The 27,160-nt window shown below is 41.3% G+C and overlaps 1 protein-coding gene across 6 annotated transcripts in view; it reads left to right on the forward strand.

Moving 5' to 3' along the window:
* The first annotated feature begins 216 nt into the window (after positions 1-216).
* LOC105184893 (UNC93-like protein) overlaps positions 217-27,160 on the forward strand; it is a 41,366-nt gene continuing 14,422 nt past the window's right edge. The window contains exons 1-7 of one of the 6 annotated variants that reach the window (XM_025307973.1): positions 217-676; positions 1,210-1,692; positions 10,355-10,722; positions 21,463-21,887; positions 22,729-22,934; positions 24,005-24,399; positions 25,131-25,249. In XM_025307973.1, coding sequence (XP_025163758.1) covers positions 10,528-10,722; positions 21,463-21,887; positions 22,729-22,934; positions 24,005-24,399; positions 25,131-25,249 — 1,340 coding nt within the window. In that variant the 5' untranslated portion in view covers positions 217-676; positions 1,210-1,692; positions 10,355-10,527. Of the gene's footprint in view, positions 677-742; positions 1,053-1,209; positions 1,693-9,908; positions 9,927-10,354; positions 10,723-21,462; positions 21,888-22,728; positions 22,935-24,004; positions 24,400-25,130; positions 25,264-27,160 lie in introns of those variants that run through there. The other 5 variants (XM_011144007.3, XM_025307970.1, XM_025307969.1 and 2 more) reach the window with 5 other exon arrangements.

A 27,160-nucleotide genomic window follows, 5' to 3' on the forward strand; every position in this document is an offset into this window, starting at 1 on the left:
AATCGCATCAGCAGGTGTCCTCGACAATTGGCCGATTAGGGCCGCTCGCGCTCACGACGGGATTTTTCGCGCACCGCCGTGCCGTCGCATTCGGTTTGACGAGAGCGATAGAGTGACAGGGGGGAGGAGGGAGAGGGAGAGAACGAGAGAGAGAGAGAGAGAGAGAGAGAGAGAGAGAGAGAGAGAGAGAGAGAATCGGAAGAGCGCGCGTTCAGTACGCACTCGCGTTGTTATCGACCATCAGGATAGGAGGCGAGTGAGCCGAGCTGGCTCGAGCAGCACCGAGCGGCGCCGAATCGTGGACGGAGAAGCGAGCAGCTCCGGAGTCGTCCCTTCGTCGGCCCAGGACCTGGATCCCGTCCTGCCGAGAACTGCGAGCGAGCGTCCGGCAGTCGGTAGTCCTGAGACTGTGCGCGCGATTCGCGTTTCTCGCCGCTCCGCGTGAAATCATCCCGCGCCGTTCCGCGCCTCGGCCGAGCGGGGGACGCGTGAAGAGACGGTCGTCGCTCGTACCTTCCGAGAGAGAGAGAGAGAGAGAGAGAGAGAGAGAGAGAGAGAGAGAGAGAGAGAGAGAGAGAGAGAGAGAGAGAGGGACTTAGCATCGAACGGGCCAACGCTGTGTTTACATCTCTCCCAACAGGACGCCAGGATCCCCTGGCGCTCTCTCATCTTTTCGGTTCTTATCTCTCTTCCTCCCCCCTCCCTCCCTCCCTCTCTCTCTCTCTCTCTCTCTCTGTCTTTCTCTCTTTTTCTCTTCCTCTCTGTTTCTGTCCTTCTCCCTCTTCACTTCGCTGCTTCCGATAAGATCAGAGGGATGTTGATTAAATCCGATGAACGTGACACGTGCGACGGGAAGGAAGGCCGTCTTTCTCGCAGGATCAATCCGGGTATCCTTCGTCTCGTCGTGTATCGACATCCTCGTTATCCCGCGCGCACTATTATTGACGGTACCTGGATCACGGGACGGTAGTCTCTCGGCGGGTCTCTCGGCTAACTCATCCTGTTCATTCTCATCCTCGTGCTCGCGAATCTCCAGCGACCGCCGATAAGCAGTACGTTACGTAGATCGGGTTCAATTTTACCCCCAACATCCTGGACTCCTTCATTCCCTCTTTCTCTCTTTCTCTCTCTTTCTTTTTCTCTCCCCTCCCGCCTTTCTCTCTCGATCAAGAGCAGTCAAGTGACGTGAACGTCATTTTCCTACGCTAGAAATCTGTCAACGAGCCGTCGTTGGCCGCTTACTCGAGCGCCAGGTCACGTTTACTTCAGGACGTCGCAAACGAGCAACAAGCCATTCGCGACGCCTCCGCGGAGCTCGGCGTGCGAATGGCACCGTGAAGACGTTCCTCGGGGACTCGCCGTGGACGCAGTTCGAGTTGAGTGCCGCGGTCGCCTGATGTCGCACCTCCTTGGCAGCGCGATGTGCGTGCAGTCGTGTTGACGACTTCGTTTTCGAGCACGAGGTGAGGGGAGACGCGAGACAGCTACCACGACGACAACGACGACGACGAGGAAGTTCATGATTAATCGCGCGCAATGAGAGTGACGGTGTTCCAGAGGTGTGTTGGTCATGCCTCGTGACTGTGTACCGTCGACTGTGCGAATACTTGCCGAGTGTTTCGGCGACTTTACCACGTCACCGGGGAGCATGGAGAATCTCGTCGATCAGTCTCGTAGCGGCGTCACGGAAACGTAAGCTTCCCTCGCCTCTGTCTTTCGCGGGCGACGGCCTCGACGACTCCGACGATGACTCTCTCTCGTTTTTCCTCTCGTATTTTTTGTCTTCTTCGTTTTTCCTAGCGCGACTTTTGTCCCTGTCGACCTCTCTCTCTCTCTCTCTCTCTCTCTCTCTCTCTCTCTCTCTCTCTCTTCGGAACGCGTTCCTCGTCTAGGTTGCACAAAAGTGCCTCATCAGCCCGTTGTCTTGGCGACTCACTCGGCGAACAGACCGTTGCGCGCGTAATGCGCCGTGGAGGAGGGAGGAAAAAAGATTCCTCGAGCGTTTTGCGTGTGCGGTGGCTCCGTTCTCCTCGATCGGGTAGCCCGTCGAGTTGAAATAATTATATTCCGATCGATAACGCGCGCAGATAAGAATAATTAATAATTGATCTCTCGGCGGGGATACAACGTCGCGGAAGCGGAAATTTCTCGGGATTGAGCCCCGCTCGAGCGCCGAATGAAATTCCTCCGTTGCGGAGTCAGTTGAGATCAAACCAGGCCAAGATATTTCCCTCCTTGTCTCTCCCCCCTTCGAAGTTTTTGTCCTTTCCTTCCTGTCAGTCACTTCCTTTTTGTAAGCCGATCGAGATATCATCTAGTTACCTAGTCATAGGTTAGTATAGTCTAGATGACTATATTTTCTGTTAATTTAGACGACATTTAATTTCTGTTAATCAACAGTCACCGTCATCCGCAGTCTGTTAGATAACGAGTTTACTGCATTTTTTTTTCTCCCTGTCAGTTATTGCTGCGCATTAGTCGAGTGTAGCGACGGCAAACCCACCGTCATAATTATCGGTAGCTTTACATTACGTGGGCCGACACGAGAATAATAACCAAGGTCGGCAGCGCGCGGATAGTGCTGAAAAACGAAATATCGATTCAGCACCGTCGCATCGGCCGCATTTTTCTCTTGTGACGCTCGTTGCAACAGCGCGAGGATGCATCCGTGCGGTGCCTCCCGCGCATGGAATGCAACTCTGCTGCAGCGTGCGCTCCCGCGGGGTCATCCAGGCTCCGAGTGGATTCGCGTGTAGTCACGTTAGTTGCATAGTCGACCAAGCTCAACCAAGAGGAATCCAAATTGCCGACCCTGATTCTCCATTTCGTCCAACGTAAATTTCCATTATTTTTCACAAGGACCGCATTCACAGATTCTGTAGAATTCTAGAAATTGGCGTTTTTCCCGCAAAACTTTCGTTTATTCAACGAACAATGAGCGAACAAATAATTCTCTCACTTCATTGTATTATCTTCACATCATATTTTACCTTATTAGTCGCATAGTTGCAAGCTCGACCGATAAGAATTCAAATTTCCGGCCCTGCCGATTCTCGATTTTGCATCCAATGTAAACTTCGATTATTTTTCACAGAGATCGTAATTACGGATTTTATAAGATATTAAGAATTGGCGTTTTTCCCTGCAAAATCTTCGTTTATTCAATGAATAAACAATGAGCGAACAAATAATTCTCTCACTTCATTGTATTATTTTCACATTATTTTTTATCTTATTAGTATAGTTGTAAGTTCGATCGATAAGAATTCAAATTTCCGGCCCGGCCGATTCTCGATTTTGCATCCAATATAAACTGCGATTATTTTTCATAGAGATCGTAATAACGGATTCTATAGGATTCTAGGAATTGGTGTTTTTCCCGCAAAACTTTCGTTTATTCAACGAATAAACAATAAACGAACAAATAATTCTCTCACTTCATGGTATTATTTTTACATCATTTTTTATCTTATTAGTCGCATAGTTGCAAGCTCATCCGATAAGAGTTCAAATTTCCGGCCCTGCCGATTCTCGATTTCACGTCCAATGTAAATTTCGATTATTTTTCACAAGGATCGTAATTACGGATTTTCTCTATAAGATTCTATAAAATTTTTTCCCATAAAATCTTTGTTTATTTTATGAAAAAATAATGAGCGAACAAATAATTTTCTCATCTCATTATATTATTTGCATATTATTTTTTTACTATATTAGTCGTATAATCGCAAATTTAAAGAGGAATTCAAATTTCCAGCCTCACTAATTGTCGATCTCGCGTCCTATGTAAATTTCGATAGTTTTTCACAGGGCTCGTAATTACGGATTCTATTTGATTCTAAGAATTGATGTTTTTTCTCGCAAAACTTTCGATTATTCAAAGAATAAACAATGAGCGAACAAGTCATTTTTCCACTTTATTTCCTTTCTATTTCATTCTTCATCACATTAATTGCATAGCCGCAAGCTCGACCAAGAGGAATCCAGATTTTCAGCCTTGTTGATTTTCCATCTCGTAAACTTCGATTTTTTTCACAGAGGTCATAATTACGGATTCTATAAGATTCTAAGAATTAGCATTTTTCCCGTAAAACTTTCGTTTATTTAACGAATAATCAACCAGCGAATAAATAATTTTCTTACCACATTATATTATTTTCACATCATTTTTTATTATATTACTCGTATAGTCGCAAGTGCGACCAATAGGAATCCAAATTTCTGGCCTTGTCGATTCTCGATCTCGCATCTAACGTAAACTTCGATTATTATTTACAGAGATTGTAACTATGAATTTTAGGGATCGGCTTTTTTCTAAAACCTTCGTTTATTCAACGAATAAATAACAAGCGAACAAATAATTTTTTCACCTTATCACATTATTTTCATCACATTAGTCACATAGTCGCAAGTTCGACCAATAGAAATTCAAATTTCTGGCCCCGTCGATTTTCGATCTCGCGTCTAACGTAAACTTCGATTATTCACAGAGATTGTAACTATGGATTCTGGGAATTGGCTTTTTTCCTATAAAACCTTACTTTATTTAACGGATAAACAACAAGCGAATAAATAATTTTTTCACCACATTATATTATTTTCATATCATTTTTTACCACATTAATCGCATAGTCGCAAGCTCGACCAATAGGAACTCAAATTTCCGGCTCCGTCGATTCTCGATCTCGTCCAACGTAAGCTTCAATTATTTATTATTCATAGAGATCGTAACTATGGATTCTAGGGATTGGTTTTATTCTTTAAAATTTTCGTCTATTTAACGAATAAATAACGAGCGAACAACTAATTTTCTCACTTTATCACATTATTTTTACATGATTTTTTATTACGTTAGTCGCATAGTCGCAAGTTCGATCAATAGCTATTTAAGATTCCGGCTCCGTCGATTCTCGATCTCGTCCAACGTAAGCTTCAATTATTATTCACAGAGATCGTAACTATGGATTCTAGGGGGATTGGCTTTTCTTTCGTCTTACCTTAAAATAAAATAAAACCTTCGTCTATTCAACGCGCGAATAGATCACTTTGTCACCTCGTTAATTCTTATATTAGGACTCCTCCCCCATAAAAATCCCCTTTATTTGCGCAGCGAGTAAGAGCATAATCTCTTCATCTCTCTTAACCATAGATTTCAGTTATCTTTCATTTTCACCGTCGGTCCTATGTGGTTAGAATTTCTTCCCCTGTGCAAACCCTTCATCTCGCTCGCGAGCGGACCTTGATTATTCCCTTCTCCTTGCGCCCCGCCGCCGATTGTTTCTGCCGTCGCGTTGTGCCTGAAAATTCCGTCTCGATCCTGCCCGCCACCATTTTCTCCTTTCCGATTCCCATGGCTCCGCGCGGGGTTCGTTAGTCACACACCGGCGGCTATAGTTTCGCGCCGAGACCGGTTCACCTTCGGCACTGCTCCCACGTAACTCCGGTTTCGATACATTTCCACATACATCCGAGCCCCGCCGTCGAATCGCGCACGTGCGCCATGTGCGTTACGAAAGATCTCCCGATAAGATCGGAGATTTACGATTGGCGGTCAGGGTAAAACGCATAACGATAAAATGCGAAACGATAAATAAAAAAGCAACCACCGGTATGCTTCCCCGCACGTCCCGACACGAGGAAGTCACCACGCCGATCTTCTTGCCATCTGACTTGTTCCGCTGCAATCGTCGCTGTAATCGCGTCGTACTCTCGCGCCGCGAAACTTGCCCGAACTTCTGCGTCAACTTTTCCACGGACTCGATGAATGCACACTCCAACTTTCGGCTTCCCGAAAACATTCGTGTGAACGTTCTCATTCTTCTTCTTCTTCTCTCTCTCCTCTCTATCTATCTATCTATCTATCTATCTATCTCGTATATCGTGCGAGATTACACCTCGTGCAAACTCGAGGAGCCTTTCCGGCTCTCTGCCGTAAGGGCGGCTGCAGTCGAACGATGCTTGAAGACAATTGGAGCAGACTCCCGGAGGTGTCTCTTCGCGACGTCTCGATCGCACAGATGGACTCTCGGGATTTCTTCGAGTGGAATTTCGTTGGAAAAGTGGCACCGAAGCCGAAGTCGCTCGACTTCGAGTGACTCTCCGCTCGTTGCACGTGCTCGTACATGTATCACTTGCTCCTTTATGTGATGACGCGGTAGCATGCGAGCAAATTTCGCTGATCTCTGGCTTAATAATAAACGTCCAAACTATTAAGCCGGCCTGTGTACTCCACCGTCTCGTGGGGACAAATTCGCTCTAATCGATCGATACCAATACGAATCAAAGGAAAAAAAAGGAGAAAGAGAAACCCGAGTAGAAAAATTAATAGGGCTCTGGTAAGGGCCTGATTATTTTTCCCTAACATTAATCGGGCCCTAGGAATAGAAAGACAAGGGTTCTACAAGATATGTAACAAATGGTTTAACGGGTCCTTATAAGACAATATTACGCGGGTCTTATAAGGAAATACTAATAGAGTCTTACAAGGAAATATTTGTATTATTGCTTGAGTAAAAATATTCGTTCTTTTTATTCCAAGAAATTTACATTATAATTTCTTTATTTTTTTATATCCTTGTTAGTATACAACAAGAATTTTTTATTTTAAGAATATAGCATACTTTATAATAAAATCTAGCATTCTTTACACATAAAAATCCTGCTACTGTTTCTATTAAAGTTTGCTGTATTTCAAAACGAAAACAATACTAGAAAAATCTAGTTAGAAGAAACTAATGAATATGGCAACTAATAAAACTAATAAAATTTGTTTTTAATTTAACAGGATAATTAAAAAATCTTTAAAAGAACCAGATAGAGCGTACCTACTAAAACAATAATAAACTATGACAATTTTATTACATGCTCCAGATCTTATTAATTTTCTAAACAAAATTTTCTAAACAAAATTTTCTAAACAAAACTTGATTTTGTATATCTAAAGCATCCTTAAAAGATCCTTCTACAAGGCCCACATCAGTTTTCCATGTTAAAACGTTATTTCGTAAAATTTAAGGTATTCCTAAAAAATTCTCTTAAAGCTCTTCTCAGCTTTTCCTATCAAAGCCTTATTTATTAGATCTAAAGCATCCTTAAAAAATCCTTCTAAGGCCCTTCTCAGCTTTTCCTATCAAAGTCTTATTTCGTAAAATCTAAGGTATCCTTAAAGATTCATCTCGGGGCCTGATGTGATAATAATGAGGCATCCCTTCTAGAGCATCCTACTTTCAGCCTTATCGGGGCCTTATGCTTCATGAGGATAGCCCTAACAATTTTTTACTCGGGAGAGGGAGCAGGGAGAGAGGCTAGTCTGAAACCGAACTAAACATCCAGCCTGGCGATTCCGAGTGACGGTGTCTCCTCTATCGCGAATACTCGCTCATCCAAAGATGTAAGGAAAACCTTACCTCGAAATCACACAAAGGGAAAACGTACTGGACGAGCTTCCTGTCTCACTTCGACACCGTCCAACCTGTAACACGCAAGGCTATCCGGGAGTCTCACCTCCCAAGTGGTGAGCGATAGTCGCCGGAGGATCGTTCCGGATCTCCCCGGCCCACCTTGATTCCGTCGGAAACGCCAGACCTTCCTCGCTTTCAGCCGCATTAGCTCGCGCGAACAGGTAGTTCTCGCAGCCTCGTCTATCAGCGACACGTCGAGGCGCGCAAGATAAATGCGACTTTAACAGTTCCTCGTCTCGGATCGGATGATCCGATAACGGAGGATCGGCGCGCACTTTACTCTAACGGTGGCACGGGGGAGGGGAAGAAGGGTGCGCAGAGCGCGAAGTAGATGTGTTCGGGATATTATAAGCTCGCGTTGCGTAAGCGGATAATAATCGCGCTGCACGGATCTCTTGTCGCTGATGATCTCGTTTCTTTTTCTGTCTCCTTTTTTTTCCTTTCTGCAGCTCCCATTCATTATTTTCTAGCGATCGGGCCAATTAGCGTGGCCGCGACGCGAGGTATAGCGATCGACGCTGCTTCACGCCCTGAGCGCATTTGCATTCGTCTGCATTTCCGATTTCCCAGTCGACGCCGATCGCCGCCGATCACTCCGTGATTAGACGGAATCCATCGGAATCCGTCCGTCAGACCGTTCGTTCGTTCGTCGTCGTCCAAGCCAAGGCCGCATGGAGAAGCGGTGCGTTCAATTTATTTATACTTTACGGCTGCCGCAAGTCTATGGCAAGTTCTCGTTCAAGGCTTCGCGGGTGACTATTGGAATTTTTCTTCGGCCGTTTTTTTCCCCGCGCGTGAGCGCGTCTCAGTAATTGGTACCTCGTGCCGGCAATTGTTGATTGAATTATGCAAGGTGTAGATGGGTTGTTTCGCGGAACCGTCGTCTCTTCTCAGAGAGATCGCGTATCGCGCAATCTTTCATCGCGTACGACGTTGGAATTCAAATATAGATAGGTAAATCGACGGTCGTTCCTTGGAAGTCTTTGAAGCTCCCGTATCTTAGGATTCATCCAGTCTCGATTACTTGGAGACATGTTACGCAAAATCGAACTGCAGCTGTGGACTTAAAATCTTAAGGAAGCATGAAACCATCCAGTTTTTCCGAGTTCAGTTTGAAAATTCTGGAGAACAATGTCATTCGAAAAAGCCCGTGATAATTGGGCAATAACAGGTTATATTCTTCGAAATTTGCAGAACTTGCGAGTATCGCGGGACTAGCTGATTTTGTTAAGTTTATTTTTAAAATTCCAAAGAAGAATATCATTTGAGAAAGTCCGTAATAATTTGACAATAACAAATTACATTATTTGAAACTTACAGAACTCGTGAGTATCGCGAGACCAATGAATTTTTTCAAATTTAATTTTAAAATTTCAAAAAAGAGTATCCTTCGACAAAGTTCATAATAATTTAACAATAAGTTATTATCATAGTCCGAGTCGAAATTCGCAGAGCTCGCAAGAATCGCAGGACCAGCTGATCTCTTTGAGTTTAGTTTTAAAATTCCAAAAAAGAATATCATTCAAGAAAGCCCGTGATAATTGAGCAATAACAGGTTTATATTCTTCGAAATTCGCAAAACTTGCCAGTATCGCGAGACCAGTCGATTTTGTTAAGTTTATTTTTAAAATTCTGGAGAATAATATTGTTCGTGATAACTTGACAATAACTAGTTACATTCTCCGAGCCGAAACTCGCAGAGTTTACGAGTACCGCGGGATCAGTCGATTTTCTTGAGTTCAATTTTAAAATTCTAAAAAAGAATATCATTTGAGAGTCCATAATAATTTGACAATAACAAGTTACATTATCCGAGCCGAAATTCGCAGAATTCGTGTATCGCGGGACCAATTGATTTTGTTAAGTTTATTTTTAAAATTCTGAAAAAGAATATTGTTCGAAAACGTTTGTGATAACTTGACAATAACTAGTTTCATTCTCCGAGCCGAAACTCGCAGAGTTTACGAGTAACGCGGGATCAGTCGATTTTCTTAAATTTTATTTTTAAATTCCAAAGAAGAATATTATTCCAAAGTCGATGATAATTTGACAATAACAAGTTACATTATCCGAACCGAAATTCGCAGAACTCGTGTATCGCGGGATCAGTGAATTTTCTCAAATTTAGTTTTAAAATTCTGAAAAAGAATATCATTGGATAAAGTTCGTAATAATTTGACAATAATAAGTTTTATTGTCCAAGAGAAAGAGAGAGAGAGAGAGAGGGGGAGAGAGGGAGTGTCGAAATTCGCAGTTTACGAATATCGTGGAATTAATTGATTTTCTTGAGTTCAATTTTAAAATTCCGAATAGAAGAAAAATATTTAAAAAAGTCTGTAATAATTTGACAATAATAAGTTATATTGTCCAAAAGAAAGAGAGAGAGACAGAGAGAGACAGAGAGAGAGAGAGAGAGAGAGAGAGAGAGAGAGAAAGAGAGAGAGAAAGTCGAAATTCGCAGAGCTTGTAAGTATCGTAGGAACAATTGATTTTCTAGAGTTTAATTTTAAAATTCCAAAGAAGAATATTATTCGAAAAAGTCCGCAATAATTTAACAATAATAAGTTACATTGTGCAAGAGAGAGAGAGAGAGAGAGAGAGAGAAAGAGAATCGAAATTCGCAGAGCTCGCGAGTATCGCGAAACCAGCTGTTTTTCTTGAATATAGTTTCAAAATTCCGGAGAATATCATTCGAGGAAGTGTCTGCAATAATTCGACAATAACAAATTACATTGTCCAAGTCAAAATTCTCAAAGCTCGCGAGTTTAGATCGCACATTGTCGTGCGATCGACTTTATTCAGGATTCACTTTCGGAATCCCGCTGAAAGATACCGGAGAAAGTTACGCAAGTTACATAACTAATAATTGGTCGTCGGGTTGCTTCTGAACTCAGGTGGCCGAACCGCAGATGAGGAGACTGTCGATCGCGACTAGGGTGACTACTCGATCGTCGAGGGATGAGATCGTAACGAAATCGGGCGAGGTGCCGGATCGCGCGTGAGAAAGCGAAGCGTTGCACGGATGTAACGCGAACGATCCCGACCACCGGCCCCGGTTGAAAAGATCATGGGCTCCTTGCCGAATCTTCACGAGTTGTCCAAGGACAAGCTGGAAAGCCCAGTGTACAGACCAGCGCCGATCGGCAGTCTCGGGCCGATACGATTACCGGCGCAGCCTCCACCGTTGGCTCACACGCACAGACGCGCCAGGAGCAGCGGGCATCATCATTCTACTTTGAGCGACAATGACACGATGATGGAGGTGAGCCGATGATCGAATCGTGAGGAAGCATGATCTAACGACGATCCGCGGACTGCGAGTAACGCGAGAAAACTGCACTGAGAGAAGAAAATGTTCACCCAAAAAAAAGTATTCTATTTGTAAAATGATTTTTCCCATAGTCTGATATTCTAAGCTAAGCAAAGCTTTTTACAGGAAAAAGATTCTTCTTTCGATAAAGTGATTAAAGTGAACCATTCATCTAAAATTTACTAGATATATCTCTATTCTCCTCTTATTTCAAGAGGATTTCCTCTTATCTCAATTAATTTTCTTCTTATATGAAGAGGAATATGTTGACTTGAATCTCTCCTTCTTTTGTTCAGTTATGCTCTACCTTCAGATATGAACGAAAAAGTAATCTCACGGCCTCATATGCTTATGGGTCAGAATATTCGGGATGCTTTTTAAAAAAAGTATATGTGTTGCTATAACATATAACGAAGATAATTTATCCATATTTTGTCAAATACAGTTTATAATTTATTGCAAGAAGTTGAATAATATATTCTTTCTTTTAACTATATCTCTTTTTAACTATATTTCATGCAATTAGTTATGATGAATATCTTTGTAGCTATGAAATCCATAACAAAACTGATTGGAAATTTATTTGTTATGATGATCTTATTTCATTCATGCCTACTTATTGTAGAACTGGAGCCAGAAGTACATCTATACATATTACTTTTCGCTGTACATTATAATAATTTTTTCAACTTAACCAGTAAGAATAAAGTACAATAAGAATAAATAATAATTAAAAAAAGATTAAATAGTCTGTGTATAAGAGAAAATTTATATTAAAATCAATAAGACTTGCATTACGAGGGCGGTCCGATAAGTACTTAGCCTCACCGCCCGATGGCGCCACTATCGCAAGAGAAATTTATTATCGTGTAGTACATTCTCGTAGACGGCTACTGTCGAAATTTCAGCCGAATCGGACTCGTAGTTTTATTTTGACCGCGTGTGGAAGCGGGCGTGTCCGCGGATTTTAGAAAAATGGAAAAAGAGCAATATCGGTCGGTGATTCGATTCTTGTTTTTGGAAGGGAAATCGCGCAGCGAAATCAAAGAGCGCTTGGATGCTGTGTACGGTGACTCTTCTCCTTCGATGGCGACCGTCAAAACTTGGTTTAACGAGTTTCAACGTGGTCGCACGTCGGTTTTTGATGAGCCACGCCCAGGTGCCCCGAAAACGGCTACCACGGAGGATAGCATGACAAAAATCCACGATCTCGTATTGGCAGACCGCCGATTGAAGGTGCGCGAGATAGCTGAGACAGTAGGCATCTCAAAAGACCGCGTGGGTCATATCCTGCATGAAATTTTGGGCATGAGAAAGCTGTCGGCGCGATGGGTGCCGCGTTTGCTCACTCCGGACAACAAGCGCAACCGTGAGACCACTTCAGAGCAGTGTTTGACGCTGTTTAAGCGCAATCCGAAGGAGTTTCTGCGTCGTTTCGTGACCGTCGACGAAACATGGATCCACTGGTACACACCAGAGACCAAGGAACAGTCGAAACAGTGGACTTCACCCGGCGAACGTGCTCCGAAGAAGGCGAAGACTGTCCTATCGGCCGGAAAGGTGATGGCCACCGTTTTCTGGGATTCACAAGGTGTGATCTACATCGACTACCTGGAGAAAGGCAAAACGGTCACAGGGCTGTACTATGCCGAATTATTGGGCCGATTCGACGCCGAATTGCAGAAAAAACGGCCCCATTTGGCGAAAAAAAAAGTGCTCTTCCACCATGACAACGCACCGGCTCACACCTCCGCCCTCGCCACGGTCAAATTGGTCGAATTGGGCTACGAACTGCTGCCCCATCCACCGTATTCTCCAGATTTGGCCCCGTGCGACTTCTTTTTGTTTCCAAACTTGAAAAAGTCACTCGCCCGGCAGAAATTTGAGTCGAATGAGGAGGTCATCGCCGCCACGGAGGCCTACTTTGCAGACCTCGAGAAAACGTATTTTTCAGACGGGTTAAAGAAGTTGGAGCATCGCTGGGTCAAGTGTATCGAGCTAAAAGGAGACTATGTTGAGAAATAAATCGCCACTTTTCCAAAATTTTCGTTTTTCTTTTGTAGGCTAAGTACTTATCGGACCACCCTCGTATACATGTAACATGTAATTCCTCTAACTTTAAGAATAATATGTTTAATAATATGTTTCCTCTTAATTTTAGAGGAATCCACTTGAGGCCATATATAAGAGTAAAATCCTCTAAAATTTAAATGATTCTGCTTGTCCTGAAATTACTTTTTTTGGATGTTCGCAACTTTGCGATTGTATAATCGATGAACGGGGCGATCGCAACCGGTTCAATTATTTTTCTGTACCGCTTTAATCATCATGCTTATATTTATATATTCAAATATCATAATTATCACGATTTTGAATACATTTCATCGGCATCAATTTCCGGGAAAATAACGAGGAAATATGACACGCTGGGAATGAGAGCACAAATTATTATTTTAACCCTTTATATCCTGACGATACTTAAAACTATCGCTCTATATAAACGTTCACATGAACTTCTTGAACCTTTTTTCCTGTATCATAACATCTTACATTTCTGTCGGTACTTACAAGTGTCATCTTAGAATTTAATTGTTCAAGTGTTATAAAATTTATTTTCCTGTTCTTTGTGTTTATAATATGCCAAAGCTATTTAATTACACAAAAAATTTAATAAAATTTTAGATAAATTAATTTTTGATATAAAAGATTAACGAGATGAACCGTTTTCTTCTCTTAGCACACCGGCACGCGTATCGTGCGATCAAGCGACTTGTGGATTTAATCTATCGCGAAGTCGCAATCGCGTCATTCACTACAACTCAGCGCGCACCGCGAGTAAATCCTTCGAGATCGACGGGATTTTTCCCACGCCGCGATTTTGATCAGAGTTTATCAGAGTTCTTAAGACTCCACCCGGGTTTAGTTCCAGGGCAATACAGGCCCCTAATTATCACGAACTCGCCTCTACATCTGTTTCGAAATCTATTTTGGAAGCTTTGATTTTGGTTATAAGGTTGGTAGGCTTAAAACTAACTTACAAGGAGATGGCAAGACATGTAAAATCGATAATTGAATGAGTCATATTTCATTCGAATGGGTTGAGTACATAAAAACCCTAAAAAGGTTTGCGTGCATGAGCCTTCGTTTGCGAGAAATTTGCAATTAAAAAAACAGCTACATGTTAAGTGTAGTAATTTGGAATCAATAAGCTAAGGCGCGCGTTAGCATTTTGTCGTCTACGTACGAGGAGTGTTCGAGTTCTCGCAGTGCCAATTTTTTTTTTTATAATATTATGTATTACTATATTTTATAATATTTCTATATTTTCAATATTTTTATTATTTTTTATAGGACAAAAATATAATGCATACCTATACAATAATATCTGTTTTATTATATAAAAAATAACAAGAATAAACGTTTTAATTATTTATTATAAAATTGGATTTTATAAAAATATTAAATTTTAATTAAATAATTGAATTTTATAAAAATATTAAAAATATTATAGAAATATTATAAAATATAGTAATACATAATATTATAAGAAAAAAATTGGTATTGCGAGGCCTCGAACACTCGTCAGACGATAAGATACTAGCGCGCGCCTTAGCTTCCGCAGTTATCGCGCTTCATGCTTATTGATTCCAAGTTACTACACTTAACATGTAGCTGTTTTTTTAATTGCAAATTTCTCGCAAATGAAGGGCTATGCACACAAACCCTTTTAGGGTTTTTATGTACTCAATTCCCCCATTCGAATGGAATATGACTCATTCAATTATCGATTTTACATGTCTTGCCATCTTCTTGTTAGATATGTTTCGCACTTTATCAGCTGATCACGCATGAATGTTAACAACTATATATATTATTTCTATTTATAAACTTGGTTTTAGTTATTAATTTTGTGTTAGGGGTTGCAAAAGTTTCCATCGTTCACATATAGATGATATTGTGAATTATTTACATGAAAGTTGTGCCGTATTTTTGTTAGGTTATGTCAGTATTGATCAACCCACGTAGAAACTGACGCATGATAAATCTTCTTCATTGATATAAACATTTTTAATTCGTACGAAGATGGAAGATTCGTCATTGTATGCTTTTTTATTTCATCAGCGCAAAACAGCTGCCGAAACAATTAGAATCATTTGCGAAGCTTATAGTGAAGGAACGATAGTAGAAAGTCCATGTCGTGAGTGAAAATGTCGACGCTGTAAGTGATGATTTTGACTTGAAAGACAAGGAGCGTGCCGGGCGACCGCAAGAGATGAGTTCAGATGACTTGGAAGCGTTATTGCAAGAAGATTCGATTATTGCAAAAACAATCGCATATAGAAAAAGTTACATGTTAATCAGAACACTGTAAATCGACGCTTGCATGAGATGGGGAAAATTCTGAAGAAAAGAAAATGGATTCCCTTCATGAATTATCCGAGAACACTATTGCCAGCCTAGTCACCATTTGCTTTTCGCTATTCAATAAATACAAACACAAATCTTTTTTGTATCGAATTGTGACCTGAGACGAAAAATGGATTTATTATGACAATCCCAATCGTAAAAGATCGTAAATGTGGGTAAATCCCGGAGAATTCTCTACGTTACAGTCAAAACGAAGTATCCATGATCATAAGATCCTTCTGTGTATCTGATGGAACATGCAAAGAGTGCTGTATTATGAACTGTCAAAACCATCTCAAACTATCATCGTGGAATTATACAATCGACAATTGACAGTTGAATGAGCAATTGATCGAGAAACGGCCATATTTTGCGACAAAGCAAAACAAAGTGATTCTTCTGCACGACAATGCCAGGCCTCATATTGCATTGACGACTTGGGAAGCTTTAATGGAATTGCAATGGGAAATTATATCACACCTTGCATATTCTTCCCAGATATTGCTCCATCGGATTTTCACTTATTTCCTTCAACACCCTTTATCCCAAAAATAACTGGAATGGTTTTAAAAAACAAAAATAGTTAAGAAATCTAAACAAAAATCATTTTATTTATTCGAAATATTCTCCCCCAGCAGAAATACAACGATTTGCACGTTCAAGAAGTGCATCAAATGACTTTTTTATGTCGCTGATTGGAATGGTGTTGAGATTACTCGTCGTTGACCGTTGAATGTCTTCAATTGATGGAAAACAATTTCCTTTCATCGCTAAATGCAGCTTAGGGAATAGAAAATAGTCGCAGGGTGCTAAATCGGGTGAATACGGGGGATGTTGTAGCAATAAAATTTGATTTTTGATAAAAAATCAATGACAATTGACGAACGATGAGAAGGTGCATTATCATGCAACGATCGCCAACTACCTAGTTCTCGATATTCAGGAACACGGCCTACCAAACGCTTCAACACACTAAGATAATATTGAGCATTAACCGTTGTACCACTTGGAATGAATTTTTTGTAGATAATCCCCTTGAAGTCGTAAAAAGCAATGAGCATCATTTTGATTTTTGACTTCTTTAAACGAGATTTTTTTGGATTTCCTTCATCTGGTGACCGTTCAAAAACTTGTGTTTGTGATAAACAATTATCTCCATAAGCGATTTTAAGCATTTGGAGCGTTCCCATAGCACTTTTACGGTTTTTAACATACCCTCTTGCGGTTCTATTTACTGGCAGAAATCAGTATCAAAATGGTTAAATTTTTTCTGCGGAGGAAAATATTTACTTTTATGTTTTATAATAGTTTCGAACGTGCTGATTTCAAATTTGAGGTTGTTGTTGCAAAATTCAAAATAGCGGATAAAAAATGGCGAACCTGAGAGTAGTAAATCTTACCCCAAGTCAGACTCGGGTCTAACCGTAAGCCGGTTAATATTGATTCTTTGTTCTTTATTCATTTTGCGACCGAGGTAAACTACTGTCGCTTAAATGTATCGTATCTTGACTTCTAGTGAACGAAATGTCATGAAATTTTTACAGGATATTAAGGAAGGTTGATACTTCCTAACTCAATTTCCCACCAACAAAAGGCGCCATTAATTTCGTTAAAATAGAGCTATTCTGGTTATTTTCCGGATTTTTCGGATACAAAGTATATGTAACACTGCCTTTCTGGTACATGATTTTGCAATGTTGAGAAAGTGCAACAATTTATCGATAATTTCATCCTTTCTAAAAGCAAAAATTTCTTTTATCGCGGTATCTATCTTTTGCCTGAAAGATGGCAAAGAGTAGTAGATAATGCCGGGAAATATTTTGATTAAATATACTATGTCATTTATAATAACATTAATAAAAAACATTGCCTTAAGAACGATGGAAACTTTTTACTCCTAATAATATTATATAGGATCTGCCAAAAGTTCCGGAATGGCTAATTATTTCAAAAAATAATGATTATTTAAAACAATGTTCGAGACAAAAATTGTAGGGCTTAAAAAAAGCTATCAAATATTGATAATTGTTTGACCTTGGAATAACCTTGAGAAACGTTATCAAGGTCGACATAAAAATCTTAAATGGAAACTCTAATTTTTTATTACACCGTCTTTTTTCACCAATTAATTTGAACAACTTTTGTGTGAAACATTTTTTTATTTGCCTAATATTTTTTGAGATATTTAAGGATAATTTGGTAACTTTTCAATATTTAACTTACGATATCTCGCTAACTGTTTGTTGGGATAAAATGTGGTACCAGACTTTTCTATTCTATTTGATCTCAAGAATATATTGATACATTAATGCTCTATATTTTGTTAATTTATCGATCTTTCGAAATTTCAAAATCATCAAATTAACAAAAGTCAGGGCGCTATTGTAACAATATATTCTTGAGACCAAGTAGAATAGAAAAGTCTAGTATCATCTTTTTATCCCGACAAATAATTAGCGAGATATCGTAAGTTAAATATTAGTGTGTGAATTAATTCGGTCCATCTGGCGGTCAATTGCTGTACTATGTGTAATTTTCTAATCTCTAATGTCTGCAAAAGGCTTTATTTTTTATTAGTTTTGATATCTGGCAATAATATTCAGTTGATAAACGTTTGGGTTTGTAACAATAACATCGTGTTTATCTGATTCGAAAATATCGAAATTCGAGCCAAAAGAAACATCATTTCCGGGAAGTTCTCATTTTATGTTTTCATTTGAAGAAAACAACCGCTGAAGCTTATCGAATGCTCGTAGAAGCTTATAGTGAAAGTGCTCCCACCGATAAATCATGCAGAGAATGGTCTCGACGTTTGAAAAGTGATGATTTCAGTGTCGATGACAAACCTCGTCCAGGTCAGCCGAAAAAGTTCGAGGACGAGGAATTGCAGGCGCTAATCGATGAAGATCCGTGTCAGTCGCAACATGAGCTCGTGCAATTGTTGAATGTTGATTGATCAACAATTTCTGTACGTTTGGCAGCCATGGGAAAGATTTACAAAGAAGGAAGATGGGTGCCATACGAACTGAAAGGAAAAGACATCGAGAGGCGAAAAGCCATGTCTGAAATCTTGCTTGCCAGGCAAAAAAGAGAAAGTTTTTTGCATCGTATTGTGACTGGAGACAAAAGTGGATATATTTCGATAATCCCAAACGACGGAAATCCATTAGCGACCTAGAAAAACCATCCACATCGATACCAAAGCTGAATATTCACGGCAAGAAAGTAATGCTCTATGTACAGGGTGAAGAAAAAACCCCGGGACCCTTGAAAATTTCGGAAAATATACACTTTATAAAAAAATGTTTCAGACAAAAGTTGTAGCGTTAAAAAAGATATATTTACCGATCTTAACAATTTGACCTTGAGTGGCGTCATCAAGATCAGGACAAGGTCACCTCGGATTTTCTAAATGGAACCCCCAATTTTTTATTGCATATTCTTATAGCCCTTCTTCAGATCTTTTCAAAGTACTATGGTTTTGTCCAATTTGAATAAGCTGTTCCGAAGTTATCGAGTTTTTTAAAGTAATATATCTATCCAACTAAGGCAAAGTCGTAGGATGATCCAGCCAAGGCAAGATCGGAGGATGATCCGGTCAACTAAGACAAGATCGGAGGATGATCCAGCCAACTCGTAAAAATAATTGCGCAACTAACTTCCAGGCGTTGGCTCTTATTGGCTTGTCTTAATTTCGTTGATTGATTTATTTCAGTTATTTATTTATTTTAACTATTCTGCTGTTCGATGTTTATTTCTTCCATTTACTTAGTAATTAGCCTTTTGCCTTAGTTGGCCGGACAACTCCCGACCTTGCCTTAGTTGGCCGGATCATTCTACGATCTTGCCTTAGTTGGCTGGATCATCCTCCGATCTTGCCTTAGTTGGCCGGATCATCCTCCGATCTTGCCTTAGTTGGCTGGATCATTCTACGATCTTGCCTTAGTTGGCTGGATCATCCTCCGATCTTGCCTTAGTTGGCTAGATATCTTACTTTAAAAAACTCGATAACTTCGGAACAGCTTATTCAAATTGGATAAAACCATAGTGCTTTGAAAAGGTCTGAAGAAGGGCTATAAGAATATGTAATAAAAAGTTAGGAGTTCTATTTAAAAAATCCAAGGTGACCTTGTCCTGACCTTGATGACGCCACTCAAGGTCAAATTGTTAAGATCGGTAAATATATCTTTTTTAACGCTACAACTTTTGTCTGAAACATTTTTTTTATAAAGTGTATATTTTTCGAAATTTTCAAGGGTCCCGGGGTTTTTTCTTCACCCTGTATGATGGGACCAGAAGAGTATAGTGTATCATGAACTATTAAAATAGAGCCAAACCATCACTGCCGAACTTTACCAACAACAATTGATCCATTTAAACAACGCATTGAAGAATAAGTGGCCGGAATACTACTGTGATAAAAAAATAAGGTGGATTTGTTTATAAAATGAAAAATCTTTATGTATTCGTCCAAATCAATTTCATCGCCTTCAAAATATTCCCCGTCCGACACAATGCACTTATGCCAAGATTTTTCCAATCCTCGAAACGGTCATAGAAGTCTTTTTCCGGGATGGCCTTCAATACTTTCTTCGATTCGGCTTTTATCTCCTCAATCGAGTCGAAACGATGTCCCCTTTTGAGTTTGTTGAACAGCCAGAAGTCGCACGGTGCTAAATCAGGCGAATACGGTGGTTGTGGAATGATATGGGTCGAATTTTTGATGAAATGTTCTCGAAGAACTAATGCAGTGTGAGACGGTGCATTATCGTGGTGCAAAAACCAAGAATTGTCTGCCCATAATTCTGGCCTCTTGAGGCGAATAGCTTCACGCAAACGACGCATAACTCAAATATTATTCCTTCTTAACAGTTTGATTTCCTTGACATGGCTTTCATCGAAAGATGTTGATGGTCGTCCGGGGCGCTGTTCGTCTTGAACTCGTTCTCGGCCTTCTTTGAAGTCTTTGTACTACTTGTAAACATTTTTTTACGACATAGCCTTATCACCAAAGGCCTTCTGCAACATCTTCAACGTTTCCGCGGCAAAATATTCATTCCGCAAACAAAATTTAATGCAAATTCTTTGCTCAACAAAATCAGACATAGTAAAAATCGAAAAACTCACTTTTGTATGTTTACAAAAACACGTATAGCTCTGCAGCAATTGAATATATTGACATGAAACTCTGTATAGATGTCAAAGACAGTGCTACCAACCCACAAAAAAATAATTTTATGATTTTATAGTACCCGCGAAGTTTAAATGAAAAATTCACCTTATTTTTTGATCACAGTAGTATGCAAAGAGACACGACAAAGTGATCTTCCAGCATGATAACGCTCGGCCACATGTTGGAAAGATTGTGAAGGCCACTTTGGAAGCATTTGGCTTGGGACGTTTTACCTCACCCGCCGTATTCACCAGACATTGCTCCATCCGATTATCACTTGTTCAGATCGATGGCACACGGGCTTTCGGACCAACACTTCAACAATTCTGAAGAAATAGAGAAATGGCTCAATGAATGGATCGCTTCGAAGGACGAGTCGTTTTTCCGTCACAGAATGCAACAACTGCCAGACAGATGGGAAAAGATAATAGCAAGCGATGGCAAATCTTTGAAATTAATTCACACATCTAATATTAAAAAAGTTACCAAGTTATCCTTAAATATCTCAAAAAATATTAGGCAAATAAAAAAATGTTTCAGACAAAAGTTGTTCAAATTAATTGGTGGAAAAAGACGGTGTAATGAAAAATTGGAATTTCTATTTAAGATTTTTATGTTGACCTTGATAACGTTTCTCAAGGTCATTCTAATGTCAAACAATTTTAAAATATCTGATAGCTCTTTTAAGCCCTACAACTTTTGTTTCGAACATTGTTTTAAACAATCATTATTTTTTGAAATAATTAGCCGTTCCGGAACTTTTGGCAGACCCTGTATAAGGAAATAGATAGATTTTTTACAATCTTGATAATTGATCAGCTAATCAATTGCGGAATGTATCTAAGTTAGTTTAAGGTGTATCAATATTGTAACTAAAACCAAAGTTTTCTGAAACCGATTTCGGAACAGGTCTCCTCACGATTGCTGTGAGAACAGAGCCAAGAAACACGCAATGCCTCATCGTTGATTGCCATCGCGCGGCGATTAGCGTTCATTTTATCGGCGACTTTGGATACTCATCGCTCCGAGTCGTGCTTGCCGTGGAGGCTGAAGAAGTTCCTCCCCCTCTATACGTCCTCATCGCGTCTCTCTCCCTCTCTCTTTGTTCGCAGCACATGGCGACATACTCGCCAATCTCCTGCCGGTCGACTCGCATCTCGGCGCTGTCCTGGAGACGTCGCGACTCCATGAACTCGTCGGCGGGCGCGTCGTCGGTGCGCCGGCTAATCGCGGCAGTCAGGGCGGCGCCGTCCGGGCCGCGGCCACCGCGCAGGGCGATACTGCGTCACTGCGTTGCTCTTCTGCTGGGACACGCGGCCTGCTCGGCCGCGATGCTGCCGATCTTTCCGCTACAAGCGGGCCTCGGCGCGTTCGAGCCTCACCTGGGCCCGATCCTGCTCGCTTTGCTCTACGCGATCGCCACCGTCAGCAGCTGCTTCGCGCCCATCGTCGTGCAGAAGCTCGGCACCAACTTCACCGTCACCATCAGCCACTTGGTCACCACCATCTTCGTCGGCGTGCATCTGTATCCCAAGTGGTAACTCACCTGTCCGGGTTCTGTGGCGAACTTGAAGAGAGCTCTTTTTCTAGACTCTCGGAGTCAAACTTGGCTTTGGACTCTCTTTAGCGCTAATTAGATCGGGTGTTGATTCCCGACTTTCTCCGCGGAATTCCACTCGAAAAGTTGAGCGATATCGAACCGATCGCTGATATTTCGCTCGTAGAGAATCAAATAATTCGCGCCCTCTCGGCGAACTGGTCGAGTGAATATTTTCCTTCGGGATCGACAGCTGAGCCTGAGACAGTCCGACGGAACAGATTCACTCAGATCGATTGAAACATTCGCTCGGCCGGATGAAGAATTCAATTGAGATTCGAGTCGAACATCTACTACATGTTGGCAATTTTCGCTCGTTTCCAGTGACATTCCGCTCCGAGACATTCACAGGGCAGCCTCTCTTGGCTCGTGATTGATCCCGATTCCGTCCGATAAGCCACAAATTGACTTAATATCGCGTTATCGCGTCATGACGGTTCTCCGTAATCCGCCGCGAGTCTCGCGACAGCGAGAGACTCTTCTCTCCGCGTTCTATCGTTCAATATCGCCGCTTTATTCCGCTCTCTGTACTAGAAAAGTCTCTTGGGAGGCGAGGCGTTATTTATTGGCTCATAAAGAAAAAAAAGAAGGCCAGCGAAAGCGACAAGCGAAGACGCGCTCGCGCGCCTCTCTCTCTCTCTCTCTCTCTCTCTCTCTCTCTCTCTCTCTGTCTCTGTCTCTGTCTCTGTCTCTGCTTTCCTCTACCTGACGCTACGAAAATAGGCGTTATCACAAAGCGAGCCGTCACGAAAGTAACATGCGCGCTCTTCCGCATCGCCAGGTATATACTCCTGCCCAGCTACGCGATGCTGGGTGCCTGCGCCACCCCGAGTTTCCTGGCGAGGACGTCGCACGTCAACGTTTCGGCGACCAGCCTGGCGCTGGTCTGCGTCGATCCCGAGGATCCTGACGAGACGCGGCGCGAGTGCCTGCTGAGGAGACTCAATCGGGGAATCAAGTTGGCCGAGGACATTGGCCTCGCATTCGGTACTGCGTCTCACGACTCTCGTCAATGCTAAAGTTAAAGTCTAGAGTCGGAGCATAAAACTTCATCCATTCCGATATTCGTCACGTTTCTCGTGTCGAAATTCGAGATCAAAATTCTTTTTGTTGCAAAGCAGTCAGCCGATCTTTCTGTTCAGCGGTTTTTATCGTTCCATGAAATCGCGACTCGTCTGAATTCTGAACATATTTTTTTTTTATTCTTTTGCGTTGCGGCCTCGAAATCGGTACTGCGCCACGACGTTCATCAAGTTGAATGTTAAAGTCAAAATCTGAATCTAAAATCTTATTTTCTCTGATATTTATGTCAAAATTTGAGATCTGTACTCTTTATTGCAAAGCAGTCAGCCGATCTTTCTGTTTAGTGGTTTTTATAATTCTATGAAATCGCGACTCGTCTGAATATTTAACGTCCTTTCTTTATTCTTTTGCGTTGCGGTTTCGCAATCGGTACTGCGCCACGACGCTCGTCAAGTTGAATGTTAAAGTTAAAGTCGGAACCTAAAGTTTTATCTTCTCTGATATTTATGTCAAAATTCGAGATCTGTATTCTTTATTGCAGAAGAATCAGCCAATCTTGCCATTTTCCAAGTCAGAGATTTTTATCATTCCATGAAATCGCGAAGATGATGCAGTCATTTGACTCTTGAATGTCCTTTTTTATTCCTTTGCGCGTTATGGGTCCACAATTATTGCTGCGCCACGACGCTCATCAAGCTCATCGGACGCTAAAGTCGGAACCTAAAGTCTTATTCCCTCCGATATTCATCATGTTTCTCAATATTTGATATATATTCTCTTTATTGCAAAGAATCTTTCCGTTTAACGATTTTTATCGTTTCATGAAATCGCGAATAGGATGCAATCATAACTCGTTTGACTTTTAAACATCCTTTTTTCTATTTCCTTTCATCCTATTCCTTTTTCCTTATTCGGTTGCGTGAACGCGTTAATTGGTATCGATTATTTCGCCGGCGAGCAATTAACGGTCGCTAATTAATTCGTAAATAATTTCACGCTGACCGAGCTGATACTACTGACCGTGTGCGTTTCAGGTTGCGTCATCGCCTCGATCCTCGTCAGACTGACGGACTTGGTGCCACCTAGCAGCACTGTGAACAGCGACGTCGGGGACATCTGCGGGGCCGAGTACTGCTCGGAGGAAACGTACTTCTACAACGAATCGCTCTACGTGCCGACAGTCACGTGGGGCACGTCGAAGGTGCTGGTCAGCATCTGGCTCGGCTTAGCGGTGCTCGGCCTGAGCATATCCTGCGCGTTCCTCGACTCGAGGATGCAAGAGCCGCAAGCAAGCCAAGACCGCACCACTGCCCGCAGTATCCTGAAGTCCGTTAAATGCGCGTTTCAAGATCCCAAGCTGCAGCTCGCGGCGCCGCTCACCCTCTTCATCGGACTCGAGCAGGGTTTCATCTACGCCGATTTCGTGGAGGTAAACGGAAAACAAACGGTCCTTGCGTGAATTCACCGCCGACCGATTCGTTCTCCTTCGCCTCGAGATAGTCGCACGAACGATCCCGTAAGAATGAAATTGCAACGAGAAAAGCGAATTTGACATTCGTGATTATACAATTGCTCAATGACCCAATTTTGTAATCAGGGAAATCGTTTTCGCGGCAAGTGCTGCCGCGGTGTTATTGACAATTGTTATTGAATAATGATAACAATTGTTATTAATAATAATATTTGACGGTGATTATGGCAATAACGAGTACGCGTATTGCAGTCTTTCAGCAGGAAACGAATATTTCACCTTTGTGAAAGATCACACGTGTCAGTCATATTGCTCGTGAGGTTATTCAGTTTTCGGCGCGAGTGTCGTGCGATTATTTCGAGATTTAGCCGATACACACAGCTCGGAGATAATTTTAAAGCCGAAGAGAGCGGCGCTGTCTTTCCCCGGGGAGAAAACATGCGTGTCGTTCTGTATTTTCGGAGTCACCTCACCCGACTTCTCGGCCCGAACAAATTTTCCATTTCCTCCCTTCGAGACATTGACATGTTGACGCGCTTCATCTCGAGCACAAACATTTTGGCAAGGCGGCCGTCTGGGCGACGCGATGCGACGAGCTATTCAATTTCCTTAAACCGATTATAATTAGCGCAGCGTATTTCCCGAAAATTACACGGCTATAATTAACGACACGCCCGCTTCGTCGACAGGCGTACGTGGTGTGCGCCCTGGGTGGCGTCGCCACAGTGACTTTAAGCTTCCTCAGCTTAGCTGTGCTGCAGGCCCTCGCCGCCGTGACGCTCTCGATGCTACTGAGGCACATTAAAAGGTACTTTGTCGTGGGTAAGTGATCCTCGACGCGTCGAATTTCCAACGATGCTGAGGGTCGGACCATGAGGGGATTGAGCCGGCGGCGCGGATAAACTCGCGAGCATAGACATAGGCCCATGTTTTGAACTTCTTTCATCACTAAAAGTGACTCTAAAAGTAGCTTATAACTAATCAGGAAGCTTATAAGCCATTTTTACAGTCACTTTTAGCGATAAAAGAGAGTTCAGAATATGAGCCGTAGTATATTTAGACTGCGCATTCTCCCAAATTTTAAGGATGGGGATAGACTTTATGTAGAAAAGAATGCTCTGTTTTGTCTGTGCGTTCTCTCTTGCACACTCTCGGTGAAAATGGAATAGGGGAAACAACTAATTTGTATGATAATACAGTACGATAATACTGTGTACCTGTATACAGGGTGTCTCATAACACACGGCTTTCCTCTAAGGATATAAAAGAGAGTGAAATTCTGAGTCGAAAGTTCCTCTTTCATTTTTTCCTCCGACTATTAATAACAAAGTTATTAACGAGGAAAGTTGACCAATGGCGTGGCGCGCACGGCTGTCGCGTAGTGCCGTACACTGGTGCAGGGCTCCACCTTACGCTGGCGCTGAAATTTGTTTTTATCTGATGATATTAGATAGCTAAATTTATCATCATTTCAGAATTATCATCATTTGATGAGCTAATTGATTAATCATTTTTAATAAACAAAAACAAAAAATCGATTAAAAACAAATTAAAAAATGGAAATTTTATTAAATATTATTTTAAATGAAAAGAACCAATGGTTTTTCAGTGGTCTTGAAAAAGACCGATTTTTTAAAGCGCCGGTTCAAAATATTGTTCGTAGAAACTACTTAATGTATGTTTCATCTACTCTTCTACAAGGTGTTAATTCATCACAATAAATTCTTCTTTTATCTTTTATTTTGCTTTTCCCATATTTATGTTAAGATGACTTCGATGCTTCGCGGATTGAGAAACGGCTGACAAGTGTTATAGTTATTTCTTACATGAGATACTTTTTAGCAACGGTTCCTTAATCTTAAACGCAACAAGATTCAAAACAACGAACTGTGAAGACAAAGAAAGAAGTAAGATATCTTTTTAATATTAATTATTATTATTAATAATATTAATCAATTAGCTCATTAAATGGTCAACTTTCCTCGTTAATAACTTTGTTATTAATCGTCGGAGGAAAAAGTGGAAGAGGAACTTTCGACTCAGAATTTCACTCTCTTTTACATCCCCAGAGGAAAGTCGTACATTATGAGACACCCTATATACTTCGGAGTGAGTTGAAAGCACGGTGGTCTAGATTGATCAGTATATCGGAAAAGAAAGCAGCTGCTGCACTGTCGTACAGGTTAGCAATTGCTTCCCCTACTCTCCTTCCATCGAGAGCGTGCAAGAGAGAACGCAAAATAAAAACAGAGTGCATCCTTTTCTACGTGAGCTCTATCCCCGCTCTTCGAACACGTAGTCTAGATATATTATGTCTATGCTTGCGAGGCTACTCCACGACTGCCAAGTGAAGCATCGAAGGCTCGCGTTGAAGTGTATAATAACGAGAAAGATGTGCGCAAAATACAAGAACGAAGGTGGTCCGGCCCTTGTATTAAGTCTATGCAAAAGTTTTAGTTTCTTCTCAGACTTGTAAAATGTGTTTATTTTAAATTGAAATATTTTTCCGCCGTTTTGTGTGTTTGTAAGATTGGTATTGAACTTTCTAAAACGCCATTCATTATGATTCATTGGTGCACATAGAGAGTCCGATAATGGCCGCCGTAAGGTGCATACGCCTTGTCTGACTGTAACTAGTTGTCTGGATCTAGTTGTTTCTCTTATGTCTACGTTGGTTCGACCTTGGCTTTTTTTCTTTAGGATTTTAAGTTGAGAATCT

Source organism: Harpegnathos saltator, unplaced genomic scaffold, assembly GCF_003227715.2.
Source record: "Harpegnathos saltator strain DR-91 unplaced genomic scaffold, Hsal_v8.6 scaffold133, whole genome shotgun sequence".
In the NCBI taxonomy this organism is placed as follows: domain Eukaryota; kingdom Metazoa; phylum Arthropoda; class Insecta; order Hymenoptera; family Formicidae; genus Harpegnathos; species Harpegnathos saltator.